General features: G+C 47.7%; 1 protein-coding gene across 1 annotated transcript; it reads left to right on the top strand.

Annotated features, from left to right (window-relative positions):
• The first annotated feature begins 11652 nt into the window (after nucleotides 1–11652).
• Nucleotides 11653–12836, top strand: CEBPD (CCAAT enhancer binding protein delta). The gene has a single exon (XM_075549647.1). The coding sequence runs from the start codon at nucleotides 11717–11719 to the stop codon at nucleotides 12509–12511; it is 795 nt and encodes a 264-aa protein (XP_075405762.1). The 5' UTR covers nucleotides 11653–11716; the 3' UTR covers nucleotides 12512–12836.
• The last annotated feature ends 1285 nt before the right edge of the window (nucleotides 12837–14121 follow it).

Below are 14121 nucleotides of genomic sequence, written 5' to 3'. Positions count from 1 at the left end.
GAAAGTATCCTCTTATAGACAACTGATTTTTGATACAGGCCTAATAAATATTAAATAGGATGCCCTTTTCAATAAATGATCCTGGAAAAGTGGGTGTACGTCTGTTTATGAATGAAACAAGACCCATACCTCACTCCATGCACAAAAAATGAAATCAAGGTGGATCAGAGACCTAAATGTAAAAACCAAATCTATCAGGATTATCAATGAGAAAATTGGGACAAATTTAAGGGTCCTAGTACAGGGCATACAAGGGCTACCAGATATCACAAAGGAAGCACATTCAGTGGAAACAAAATGGATGACTGGGGCCAACTAAAAATAAAACACTTGTGTGCATATCAAAAGATTTTATCAAAAGAGTAAAACAAGAGTTTACAGAATGGGAAAAGATTTAGCAATGACATAATGGACAAAGGACTAATTATAAAAATCTACAGACTACTGCAAGCCTACAACAAGAGAAAAATAAGAAAGAAAAAAAATCCCCTTATAGAAGGTGCACAAAAGACCTAAATAGACTCTTTTAAAAAAAAAAAAACAATGCTCAAGTGGCAACAAACACATAAGGAAATGATCTTGATCACTACCATCTGGGAAATGCAAGTAAAAACAACGATGAGATACCATCTAACATCCATAAGCATAGCCCAGTTTTAAAAAGACAAAGAACAACAAGTGCTGGAAAGGGTGTAGAGAAACTGGAATTCTTAAACACTGCTGCTGGCTTGTACAGCCACTGTGGAAAGTGATATGATAATTCCTACAACAGCTAGCAACAAATACCATATATGACCCAACACTACCATTGCTGGCCATGTGCCCCAAAGAAATCCAGAGATAAATCACAAATAGACACACACTCGCCATGTTCATTGTAGCACAGTTTGCAATAGCAAGAAATTAGAAACTGCCTAAATCCCCATCAGAAGAATGGATAAATACTTTGGTATATACACACAGTGAAATACTACACATCCCTGAAACACCGATGAAACCATGAAACACCTCATGACATGAAGGGATCAGGAAACCATTGAGCTGAGTGAAGTTAGTCAATCACAAAAGGACAAAGACTGTATGAGTCCACTGCTGGGGCAAGCACCCGGTCAAGCAAAGGCTCCGGCTCTCAGTCCATCCAGTCTGCTGGCCAGGATGGCCAGACAGCTTGGTAGAGCGTCTGACTGCTGCCAGTGAGTCACGTGCAGTACTCTCTAGGTGAATATCTTAAAGGTCACTTTGGTGAAGGGATTTTCACATTAGCTGGGATCAGATTTTCAAGTAGGGGAGTGGAGGAGGATTGCTTATTAACTGCCATGCAAAGTTATGGTGAGGTCCCCCAGATTGGCAGCTATTCCTATCAGAGTGTTGAAGGATACTGATGGGAAAGTTGTCAGGAGAGGGGGAAGGGACATGTCTGGGAGAAGACAGGTATATGTCTGTTGGTTAAAAAAAAGTGGGGAGGGGAAGGACCAATTTTCTAGTGGAGAAAAAAATGGCTAACAATGCTTTTAAGGACCCTAAAGGGGAGTATGCCTGGTAATATGCACCTAATAAGCCACATTGGCCTGAGTTTCTGCACATATGGGAACCCAGGCCAAGTGCCATATAACACTGGGGCATTGAATCCTGGCTCTGCAAGGCACACAACACACTCCAAAGGTCATACCAGAAGGATCTGAGGTAGAAACCCCACTGAGTGAACTAGACACTGTCTCAAACACACCTGTAACCCGAGGATTTAAGATTGAAATTACATGATGTATTAAGAAGCAGAAGACAGCTATGCCAAGAGTATGGAACTGTTGGTAGTGGGGGCCAACATTGACTTACTACTGCAATGCCTTCCTTGCTATATTAAGATACGTATTATTCTGGCAGACCTGTGTTTGACATTGTCAGTGAATATTATTGCAAGTTTTGCCTAACAATCAACTCCCATTGCTTGTGTAAATAGCATCCATTCATGTAAGGATTTATTCTGTACCTGCGAATAATTCAGGTATTCCAATATGCAGTTAGCCATCACTGGTTCAGTCTCCCTCTCAATAATGTTTTAAAGTTTAGTCCCATGGGCTAATCTCTACCATAAATTTAACAATGAGGTCTCTAAGGGGAGCCAAAGGCAGATAAAAACATAAATTCAGGAATAGATTTGGGTCTCTCACTAAATCCTAGCTCTAATTAGTTCTTACAGCATGGCCTTGCTCAAAACTCTCCCTCATGAAGGAAACACAGAAGATATGGGTGCTATCGCCAAGCCTGGTGAAGAAATTAGATGGTGCTCAGCTATCAGAATAGCATGTGGGGTCCTAAAAGCTTGTTTTCAAACAAGCAGTCCTAAGTGAGACATCAACTAAGTCCACATGAAAGAAGCACATCAACATCCATGACCCAAGGATTGTGTATTATATAATCAAAATTGAAGGAAGGAGTAGAACTTACATTGTGCGATTTTGGTTTGCAGAGGGCTATGGATGACAGTGGAAACCCAAAATACATTTGTGGATCTACACAGTAAAGAAGCTTCTGGTGATTTCCCTCTGAGGCAGTTAGTTTATTGTGCCGACCTGGCCGATAAACACGTGTGGGGTTAGTTGAAGGGTGGAGGGATAAATGGCTTGGTGATTCTTGTCTTTCTAGTTTTCCGGTCTCTTGCATTGTGATGGTCGGACCAGGGTGTAGCTGCCTTAGCCAGTTCCCTGCTTCAGCTGGCAAGGCTCACTTCTGACAAGACATCCCCACGGAGAAGCCACATGGACCTACCCCGATGCAGCCCTGGGTGCTGGAGCAGCTGTGTGCAGACCCCTGCCAGCGCTGAGATGCTTACACATTCACTGACTTGACTTTCCTCCTGCAGTCAGTGTCATAGTGTGTGTTTTGTGAGATGGAGGAGGACTTTGTGGATTGGTGTTGGACATATGGGTTAATGTTGGACTTGTGGGCTTGGGCGGCACTGGATTGGGATATTTTCTTGATGTGCACTTACCCTTTATATAAAATTCTCTCTTATACATAAGTTTCTGTGGATTTGTTTATCTAAAGTAACCAGACTAACACACTGACCACAATTGAGGGATGGGAATAAACTGGTTACCAAACAGTATTGGAGTGACGACTATTGTAGTTTAAAATGATGAACTTGATCTAAACAGTTAAAACCTTGTCACTTGATCTCTCCTCAGATACTTCTTTGAGCTTGATCTGGTTTTCAATATTTTCTGTGTGTGTGTATCTCATATTAGGCTTTATCTCTGGTGAGGTCTGTCATTGTGGGTAATCTTGACTCTTTGTTATGTGTTTTTCTGCTTTTCAATATATGAAACCCAGGATCGATGAACATAGAGAGAAAATAACTAGAATTCAGGTTCGGGGAGTATGGTGAGGACGATGTGGTGTAAGAGGAAGCTGATATCAAGGAGTTCGAGAAGGAAGAAAATGTTTTACAACTGATTGTGGTAGCAATTGTATAATACTGCTTGATGTGATGGAACTATGGAGTTGTATGATGTCTGGATTAACTCCTAATAAATCGTTTGGAAAAAGATAATAAAGTGCATTAAAAAGAAGATAAAATTATATTTTCGAGAGAAAGACTCTCTAGAGCCATCTCCACCCTTTTCTTGGTTTGTGTTGCAGCTGAAAATCTAGGAAATAAGTGTCTCTTTATGTTTAAAAAATAATTAATTCACTAATATCATTCTCCATCATGTGTTTTGATTCTGGATAGATACTGTATCCAGTGTGTATTTGTCCGAACCTCAAAAGTGAAATAGAAGATACATTTCTACAATTGCTATTTTAGTTTCTCAACTTTTTTTCATTACCAGCTGTGTTAGAGGGCCCTCTCTGACCTCCTCTGGCTTTGCTATTGCCATGAGACTGGGAGACTGAGGTCAGACATGCTGCCACTATCTATCTTTCTTTACCTATCCTGACATCAACCGTACTCTACTGCTATTCTGGGTTCTATAATTCATTGCAATGACCACACAGAACTCATAGACAAAATTCATACTTTGTCCCCCCAGCCCCTCCCCAATAAAGTGATGTTTAAAAACCTCATACTTTGGGGGGATTTATTAGGGAAGTTAATAGATTACCACAAATCAGGATTAGGATTAGTGAACAGTAAAGATACAGCCATTGGTTCCCAGCAACACCTTTGTTCAGCCAACAGCTCAGGCTCTGGTCCTCAGTTGCTCAGCCATGTGGTCCATGGCCTCTGCCTCTGTGGACCAGGAAGCTGGCTGGTTGCTCTGCCTCCCAGTCTCCTGGTCCCAGCGCTGCTCCTCTGTTCTGTCTCATGGTTTCCTTCCTCAGCTTCTGGTCTCAACCTGGCTCCTTTGCTCTGTCCCATAGTCTTTGGAGCCTCTGGTCTTGGTCTCTACCCTTTCAAAGAGGGATTTCAAATGTGTGTTTCTTCCCATGGTCTTCGGATATCCCGCTCTGGTTCCAGTATGGCTCCTGTACATAAGACGAATGGTTTTGATAGCGGTGTGATTGTTGTCTGTCAGCAGACCAAACTCCCAAGGAAGCAAAGGGTGGGACTTGGTTCACATCCTCCCTAAGGCCCACCTGCTCCCACCCGAGTCCTATCTATCTATTAGCATTCCTTCCAAATGGAAATAGAGCACGGAAATTTTAATTCCCCACATAAGGAATTAAGAAGGACCACATCAGATTGTATTTCACCACCCTGCCATATTACCTGGTCCTCACTCCAGGAATATTTGTATACTGTAGTTTTTTCCCTATGCCCCATTTGTCTTTTTTTTTTTTTTAAAGCTTACCTCAGCAGCCTTTCAAGTCTTTCTGTATTTAAGTCAATGCTAACGTGAAGTCTGTTTTCTCTTTTTTGCCCTCTCGGTGAAGTTGTTCTATGTGGTGGTCTCTTATTTATGCTTGGTGAGTGTCGTTCTTCTGCCCATACTGGGTCGGCAAGGATCTTTTGTAGGGCTGGGTTTCTTCTAACATATTCTTGGAGTTTTTCCTTGTCTGGGAAGACTCTTACTTCTTCATCTATCTTAATCGATAATTTGGCTGGCTAGAGTATTCTTGCGTTTGCATTGTTTTCCTTCAATTTTTTGAATGTTACTCCACTCTCGCCTCTTCTTCATAGTTTCTACTGATAGGTCTGAGCATATTCTTATTTGGGAACCTTTATATGTGATTGCTTGTTTTTCCTTAGCTGCTTTCATGATTTTCTCCTTTTCCTCAAAGTTGGATAATTTAACTATTATGTGCCTTGGTGACTTCTTCTTGGGATTCAGTCTTGCTGGGGTTCTTTCAGCCTCCTGAATGGTTGCCTGGTTTTCATTCACTAGCCTGGGGAAGCTTTCCTTCAAGAATTCTCTTATTATTTTTGCAGATGATGTCTTTGTTGTGTCTTCCTCTGGTAAGCCAATAATTCTAATGTTGTTCCACTTCATAGCATCAGACATAGCTCTTAAGTTTTCTTCAGCTTCTCTGATGATCTTATTAGATTTTTGTTCACGTTTGCTACAGTCTGCTTGGCTGTCCTCCAAGTCACTGATGTGGTTCTCTGATTCCTCCAGTCACTTCTTGAGGTCCATGAGTGTGCTACTGGTTTTTGTTACCTCCTCCCTAAGCTTCTGTATTTCTCTTTGGTTTATGGATTTTACCTCTTCTATCACTTCAATCTTTTTCTGTATTGTTTCCCTCATATCCTCTATGACTCCAAGTAGCATTCTGAAAATTTCTTTCTGTGACAGCTCAATGTGTGCTTCCTCTATGCATGTCATTATGTTCAGGACATCTTCTGGCATCGCCTTTTGTTTCTCCTGATCTTTCGTTGAGGTTGTTGGGGCTGTTGGCTGTTTGCGTTGCATTGTTTTAGATGAGCCAGGTGCCATTTTCCTGGGAGTCTAAGAGCACTGGCTCTCTCTGGGAGACTTTTAGGAGTGCTTCTTCGAAATGCCTACAGCTTATTTCACTATGGAATTAACCTACTAATTTATCCTCCTGTGCCTTCCCTTTCAGGGGAGTGACCCAGAAGGGTTGCCTGCTTTGGTGTTGTGGAGGTTGGGCAGAGGTTCCTGCAGCAGCTTGGAGCATTGAGGAGTGTTGGCCAAGCTGCCTTATGCCTCCAGGCACACAGGCAGGAACTGCCAGTAAGAAGTTGAGCATAGTATCCCCTGGTGGGAGTCAGCAGGGCTTTTCCCAGCCTAGCTAGCTACACAGGGTTGAGCTCACCTAGCTGGGTGTGGTACAGGTGTGAATGCCATGGGCTAAGGGGAGCCGATGAGCCTGAGGAGTTTATTTTTTTATCTCCCTGGCCAACTAAGTATACTCAAATGTAATTGTCTCTCACAGTCACTAGGCTGCAGCTCCTTAATGTTTAAAGCTGACTCTTGCTACAGTGAGTCTTTGTTATGCTAAAAGCCACCAGGCCCTGTAGCTGAGTTCTGGTATTCCTTAGCGAGGTTGCTTCTTATGCTGATTTATATTAAGGGCCTCCCCTATGTGCTCCTTGGAATTGAGCAACCAGACTTGGGTTTGAGTTTTAAATCAATAATATATATTTCACCTCCTTTTTTTGCTTGTGATGTGCTCTGATTTGGGGGCTGTGAGGCTGGCCCCCGAGGGTGAGATCCAGCTTATTATGGGGGTTGTTTCCTTCTCGGCCAATTGGAACTAAATTTGCTCCCTGGACTCCCAACTTTCCGCTTATTTTCTCCCACACCGCAATCTTCCTAAGGTAATACTATATATTTTCTTTTACTCTAAATTATGGCTACCCACCACCACTCCCCTGGCCATGGGCTCAAGGCAGCCAACCACGTGTAGAGCTCCGGAGTGTGGTTCCCGTGTTTGGGATTCTGTCCCCTCTCCGTCGTCTGCCTGCCGAATTCGCTATTCCCTGCAAGGGCACAGTTGGTGCCTGCGGGCTCGCCAAAGCTAGTGCTTTAAAGCGTTCTTGGTTTGCTTTGTGAGTGGAAATCCCACACAAAACAGGGTTCAGGAGAAACCCTGGTACCCTAGTTCTAATTTCAGGACTCCACCTCCCCATTTCCTTCACCTCACATCCCAATTTTCTAGTCTGGCAGCAGGAGCTCGGGAGGGATGGGTCCTATCTGGTCACCATTTTCTGCCCCTTTCTCATTTTATTCTTTTTGGTCAACTGACCTATCTGATTTTTCCACAAAATGTCTGTATCTGAATCCTCATTATTGAATGTCACGATTCACATGAAAATATACATGTAAAATTAGCCCTTAGACAGAAGGTAAACAAAGTTTCAAAAACTGATATTTGATCACCACAATCTGAAGAGAATGCTAAAAACAAGTTTCTTGTGATTTGAAACTTCATTTCATATAAATTCTGAGCATGCTGTGTGCCAGCAAGACCTTTGACTCACAGTAGCACTGCCCCAGAGGGTTCCCAAGACTGTGGACTTGACAGAAACATAGTGTCTATTGTATCTTCCCACGAAGCAATCGGTGGGTTCCAACTGCTGGTCTATCATTAGCAGTTCAGTACTTTAACCATTGTACCATCAGGATGCCTAATTGTCCCACAGGATTTCATGGCTGCAATCTTTACAGAAGGGGATTATCAGACCTTTCTCCCATGGAGTTGCTGGCAGGGTGGGGTAGGGTGTCTTGAGTTGACAACCTTTTAGTTAACAGTCAAGCATTTAACTGTGTGTGCCACTAGGACTCTTCTGAAAGCAATGATAAAATAACCATTTCCACAGCTTCACATTTTAATTGGGACTAGGACATTTCTTGTGCCGTATTAAGCACCCCAAGAGATGAGCTGCACTTGGCCAGTGGTGCTGTTAGGTAGTTTAGCCTAGGGATTGGGAAGTCCATTGACGCATGCCCAGGAGAACCAGCATAGGACAAAGCTGGATTTTCCTGCCGGTGGGCACGGTTGGGTGTTAAACCTGCAGCAGCCCACCTGGGCCAGGTGATTGCAATTCAGCCAATGGGATCGACCTGGGGTCGTTCACCATGCCTCCCCCAGGAATCCTTGAAAAGGCAGGAACTGAGAGGGAGAGGGGCTTGGCTTGGTCTGGTCTTGTTTCAGAGGCAATGTGGGAGAGAGATCTTTGTATGAACTGAGCAGTCTCTGCCAGGCCGAAAGGTCAAAAGGAATCCTATGGGTGCCGCGTAGAACCTGAGACTTCTTTTAACTCTCATTAAATTCACTTGGATCACGAGCCAGGCTTTGGTGTGAATTCTTTCTCGTGCGGAGCCAAGGACTGAGGCTGAAATCCAGCCAGGAGAGAGAGAGACCTTACAGATACTATCTGCAATCCCATTCCACCATCATTCTTTAAAGAGATGGAAATATTAATCGCCAGCCTTATATGGAAAGGCAAGAGACCCTAGAGAAGCAAAGTACTATTAAAGTACACAGCCATGGTAGTTCAAGCAGCGTGTTTGAACAGCAAGTGTAATGACAGACACACAGACGGACCCATGGAACAGAACTGAGAACCTCAAAGTGTATCCATCCACTAATGGACAACTGATCTTTGATAAACTGATCTTAATCTTTGATAAAGGTCCAAAGCTCATTAAATGTTGCTGACAAACTGGAGATCCCCTTGTGGAGGGTCTTGGGGAGGAGATGAGCCAGTCAAGGTGTGATGTAGCAACGATGAAAAATACAACTTTCCTCTAGTTCCTAAATCTTCCTCACCCCACCCCACCCCCCACCACTATCATGATCCGAATTCTACCTTGCAGGTTTGGCTTGACCAGAGGATGTACACTGGTACACATAGGAACTGGAAACAGGGAATCCAGGGCAGATAATCCCTTCAGGACCAGTGGTGTGAGTGGCCATACTGGGAGGGTAAAGAGAGGGTGGAGTGGAAAGGGAACCGATTACAAGGATCTATATGTGACCTCCTCCCTGGGGGACGGACAACAGAAAAGTTGGTGAAGGGAGACGTCAGACAGGGAAAGATATGACAAAATAATAATTTATAAATTATCAAGGGCTCATGAGGGAGGGGAGAGGAAGGAACGGGGAGGGGAGGAAAAAAGTGAGGAGCTGATGCCAGGGGCTTAAATGGAGAGCAAATGTTTTGAGAATGATGAGGGCAATGCATGTACAGATGTGCTTTACACAATTGATGTATGTATGGATTGTGATAAGAGTTGTATGAGCCCCTAATAAAATGATTAAAAAAATAAATAAATGTTGCTGGCAAACCTTAATATCTATTTATAGAGACATGAAACTGGATTCATCTCTCACACCATATGAAAAACTAACTAAATGGATGGAAGATGTAAATGTAAACCATAAAGCTATAAAGATCATTGAAGAAAAAAAACAGAAGCAAACCCGAGGACATTACCAAACATAACTATAAATGCACAAACAGAAGTCATACTAATTGGGCCTTCTAAAATTTAAACACTTGTGCACACGAAGAAAAGTTTACACACAGAATCATTCTTTGAAGGTTACCAGAGGTGGGAGGGCAAGGGAAGGTAATTGCTAACTAGAAGTTAGTAATATATTAACTTGGGTGAAGGGAAAGGCAAAATACAATAAGGGGAGGTCAGCACAGAGCGATCAAGGTAAAAGAATACAGTCAGAGGAGCGCAAGAATTAAAGGCAATAGAGGTAACAACAGTAATATGCGTGCATACATAGACACAGTAGAGGTGCAATAAAGGGGCTGAGAAGGCAAATGCCGATGCGGTCATGCATTTATTTAGGTTTGACAGATATTTCCCCCCTGCTTTAACTTTTCTTAACTTTTCTGTTAACCTTCAGTTTCTTCTGGGAGAGCTGTTCTGGTTTAGGAATAATGTGTTCCTTTTCCCTAAGGATCATGTCAGTGTGGCAGGGGGAGCTCATGGATGGATGTGAGTCTGCCTGCACAGCTTGGGGCTGTGTACACCAGCGAATCCACATCTAAACCCTTCCGTTCAGCAGTACTCTGCATTTTAATCATGTGCAGCAACAATTCAGCACCCTTTTGGGGCCACTGACCTTGGGTCCAACCCCACTGTTTGGCCTGGGCACACCTACCATCTCCACCACTGGAGAGTCGGGGGAGGAGGGGTACACACTGCTTCTGCAAAATGACATCTTTCAAATACTTGGTGGCTTTCTGGATATGCAGACCCTTGATGGCTCAGGGAGTTTCATGGGTGTTCTTAAAATGGACCCAAAGATTTGACCCACTTGATTTGCATGATTTTGTGGGTTGTTTTTTTAATCAAGTGAATAGCAAACCATTTTGGCAGCTCACTTCAGCCGCTAATGGAAGGGGAAGAGTGGTTGGTTCTGGGAGAATTCGAGCTATTTCTACATGTATATTTATATATGCTGCCAATGTGTTCACAAATGTACAGGGGCAAAGTTATGAAGACTTTGTAGACATAATCAAACATCTTAAGGGAATGAGTCACTGGACAGAGGGTCTCAAAACTATATTCTTGGGGGACACTAAAACCAATTGGTATAATATACTGTACAAAAACAATACTCTACAGCCTACTCTGACGAGTTTTTAAAAAACTGTCAGGGGTCATCTAAGGCACAACTATTGCTATCTCCCTTTCTAAAATAAACCAATTGCCATCCAGTCAAATTTGGATTCATAAAGACCTCGCAGGGCAGAGTACAACTGATTCGCAGGGTTTATAAGGCTACAGACTCTCAGGAAGTCGACTACCATATCTTTGTCCAGCGAAGGAAGCATCTGGGGGCTTCGAACACGCACCTTTTGGTTAAGAGGATTCGAAGCAGATGAATTAGTCATTGCGCCACCAGAGACCGTTCTTGGAAAAGTTGTGGGAACAGGGTGGGGGTGTGGTGGGTGGGAGGTAAAGGGGTGTGGTGAGCCTGGAACTGAAAGGAGGGCTCCGGCACCCTAGTCAACCGCAAGGTGGCACTGCTTTAAAGCACCAGACAAACTCACGGACGCTGGTGCCCCGCGCTCCCCGCCCTTTTAACCTCTGGCTTTCGAGTCCGGCTTAGGCAGGAGGCACAGACACCCACCAGCGCCGCCCCATCACTCTTTGGGCGCAGGTCCTGCTGGGCCCGGGACTCCAGGGAGGGTGATTGGGGTTGGGTCCCGAAATCCCCGAGGTCCTGGGGCTGCACAGGCTCAGGCTTGGGAGCGGTGCGACGGGGTCTCCGGCAATGTGCGGAGGCAGAACGCCCGGGCAGGGACCCGACAGGGCAGGTCCCGCGCCTGGCGCCCTCCAGGCGCCCCTCCCCGCGTGCCTGGCTGCGGGAACGGGCGGATGTTTGGATTCCTCCACGCCAGGGAGGCCCCCACCCGACGGGGCTGTGGGCGGGGCCTTCCCGGTCGGGGCGGAGACCGTCGGAGCTAGCCCCGCCCCCCGGGGGCGCCGGGGTCGAGGCCGCGCGCCAGGAAAGGGTAGGGGGCCGGCAGAGAGCACCTGGGTCCAGGGCACCTGGGTCGAGGCTGGGGGCGGGGCGGGCAGGGACCACTCCGCGCCGCAGGCCGGGGCCTGGCCCGAGGGTGGGGGAGCATGGGGGCCTGGGGGGACGGGGAGCGGGGGGCGGGAGGCTCCGCCCCTTCCCGCCCCCACCCCGCGCCTGCCAGCTCCCCCGGTTCTGGCGCGCCCCCGCGGGGCGGGGGCGGAGCCTGCCCGTCGCTCCGGGTAGAAAAGGGCGCGGGGGGCCGGCCGGGCCCAGCGAGTTGACAGCCGCTGCCCCGACGGCAGAGCCCCGGGGAAACGCCGCCATGAGCGCCGCGCTCTTCAGCCTGGACGGCCCGGTTCGCGGCGCGCCCTGGCCCGCCGAGCCCGCGGCGTTCTACGAGGCGGGCCGCTCGGGCAAGCCGGGCCGCGGCGCGGAGCAGGGGAGCCTGGCCGAGTTGGGCGCCGCCGCGCCCGCCATGTACGACGACGAGAGCGCCATCGACTTCAGCGCCTACATCGACTCCATGGCGGCCGTGCCCACGCTGGAGCTGTGCCACGACGAGCTCTTCGCCGACCTCTTCAACAGCAACCACAAGGCGGGCGCCGCGGCGGCGGCCGCGGGCGGCGTGGACCTGTTGCCCGGCGGCCCCGCGCGCCTCTCGGGCGCGGCCGCGCGCCCCCTCAAGCGGGAGCCCGACTGGGGCGACGGCGACGCGCCCGCGTCGCTCTTGCCCGCGCAGGTGGCCGCGTGCGCGCAGACGGTGGTGAGCCTGGCGGCGGCCGCGCAGCCCACCCCGCCCGCGTCCCCGGAGCCGCCGCGCGGGAGCCCCGGGCCGCCGGGGCCGGCGCGCGACAAGGGCGCGGGAAAGCGCGGCCCGGACCGCGGCAGCCCGGAGTACCGGCAGCGGCGCGAACGCAACAACATCGCCGTGCGCAAGAGCCGCGACAAGGCCAAGCGGCGCAACCAGGAGATGCAGCAGAAGCTGGTGGAGCTGTCGGCCGAGAACGAGAAGCTGCAGCGGCGCGTGGAGCAGCTCACGCGGGACCTGAGCGGCCTGCGGCAGTTCTTCAAGCAGCTGCCCGGCTCGCCCTTCCTCGCGGCCGCCGACGGCCGGTGACGCCGGCCCCGGGCCCCAGAGACTCGCCAACGACCCATACCTCAGCCCGCAGGCGGGGCGCGGTCCCGAGCCCGCGGCCCACCCCGCCCCGAACTGCGCCAGGAGCTTGGACTGGTTAATTCTCCTCCCGTAAATTATTTTTGTAATGGTGGCCTTTCCCCCCCTTCCCCCTTTTCTACATCTTAACTCCTATCGATGCAGCTAAGGTACATTTGCCGTCTTAAACCAATCCTTCATATCGTAGCCAAGAGGAAAAGACTGAGCATGCTCACCTTTTTATATTAATTTTTACAATATTTGTAAGAATAAAAGCATTTAAAAGGAACTCCTGTGTTTGCCTCCTGTGTGTACAGCGACTCCCGCGCGCTGGTGACCCGGGACTCTGTCCTGTAGTGTTTAGTGGGTCACCGAAGGCCACAGGACAAGGAGTATGCCCCTGTGCGTGTGTGTGTGTGTGTGTGTGTGACACAGAGAGAGAAACTTCAGAAGAGCAGCGGTCTGGTTCGTGTTTAAAGCATGCAAAAAACCGAAAACGCTGCCATCAGTTCAGTGCCAACTTGCCTACCTCCAAAATTGTAACTTGAACTTGCTCGACGAGGTGGGCAACGCGTGGCTACAAGAGCAGGCTAAGCGAGCATTTTTGTGGAGGGGGAGAGGGCGGGGGCCGGCGCGCCAACTTCAAGACCAGACCTGGGGAGGGGTGACCCTCAGCGGGTGGAGACGGAGGCTCTTCCTTAGGGGGCAGGAGGCACTGGCCTGGCCTTTGCTTTCGCTTTCCCCACTCGCTGCAGGGAGATTTCCAAAGGGACTACAAATACTAAGCATGTAGCTAGTATGTCGGTGAGAAGGCAGTGCCAAATCTGACTTAAAACGGAGATTGCCATTTGTTGTACTGTTTCAAGCCATCTGCCTTTCTCTCCACTACCTCCTCTTTTTCCAGGTTGAGTATCCAACACCTTTTCTTGCTCATAGGCTGTTACCTATGTTCCCAAACCAAAAGCCGCCCTGCCATCGAGTCAATTGTGACTCATAGTGACCCTTGAGAACAGGGTAGAGCTGTCCCCTGTGGATTTCTGAAACTGTAACCCCTTACGGAAGTAGAAAGCCTTGTCTCTCGCCCAGAACAGACGGGTGGTTTTGAACCGCTGACTTTGTGGTTAACATCCCAACCTGGAACCACTATGCCACCAGGGCTTCCTGTTAGGGAATTGACCATGGACTGTCATATTTCTATCGTTACAAGGAAACACATGGAAAATCTTTAGTATCCACAGCTAATCCATAGTTGTTTTTTCCCAGTTTAAATCTCTGCCAACAAAGCAAAAGATAACCCTATCTTTATCTACGTATGAAGAAGGGATTGTTCTTAGTCAATAATCCACGATGACAACTACCTGAGTCCTGTGTAATCTTTGCTCTCTGCTCATGCTATAGCGCATGCTTAAGCAAGCATGTTTATAACGCGCTATCTTTCTACTCAGCATAGCTGTAATCACGCCAGTTAACTTATCAGAACTTTATGGCAATAGTTTCACCTTTGACATAATTTCCTAGCATGTTTCCCCAGAAACATTGAACTGCAGAGTGCTTAGGTTGAAAAGTTGATTATA

This window comes from Tenrec ecaudatus, chromosome 5 (assembly GCF_050624435.1).
Source record: "Tenrec ecaudatus isolate mTenEca1 chromosome 5, mTenEca1.hap1, whole genome shotgun sequence".
Taxonomy (NCBI): domain Eukaryota; kingdom Metazoa; phylum Chordata; class Mammalia; order Afrosoricida; family Tenrecidae; genus Tenrec; species Tenrec ecaudatus.
The sequence above is the reverse complement of the archived record's forward strand: the minus strand, read 5'-3'. Positions and strand labels throughout refer to the sequence as shown.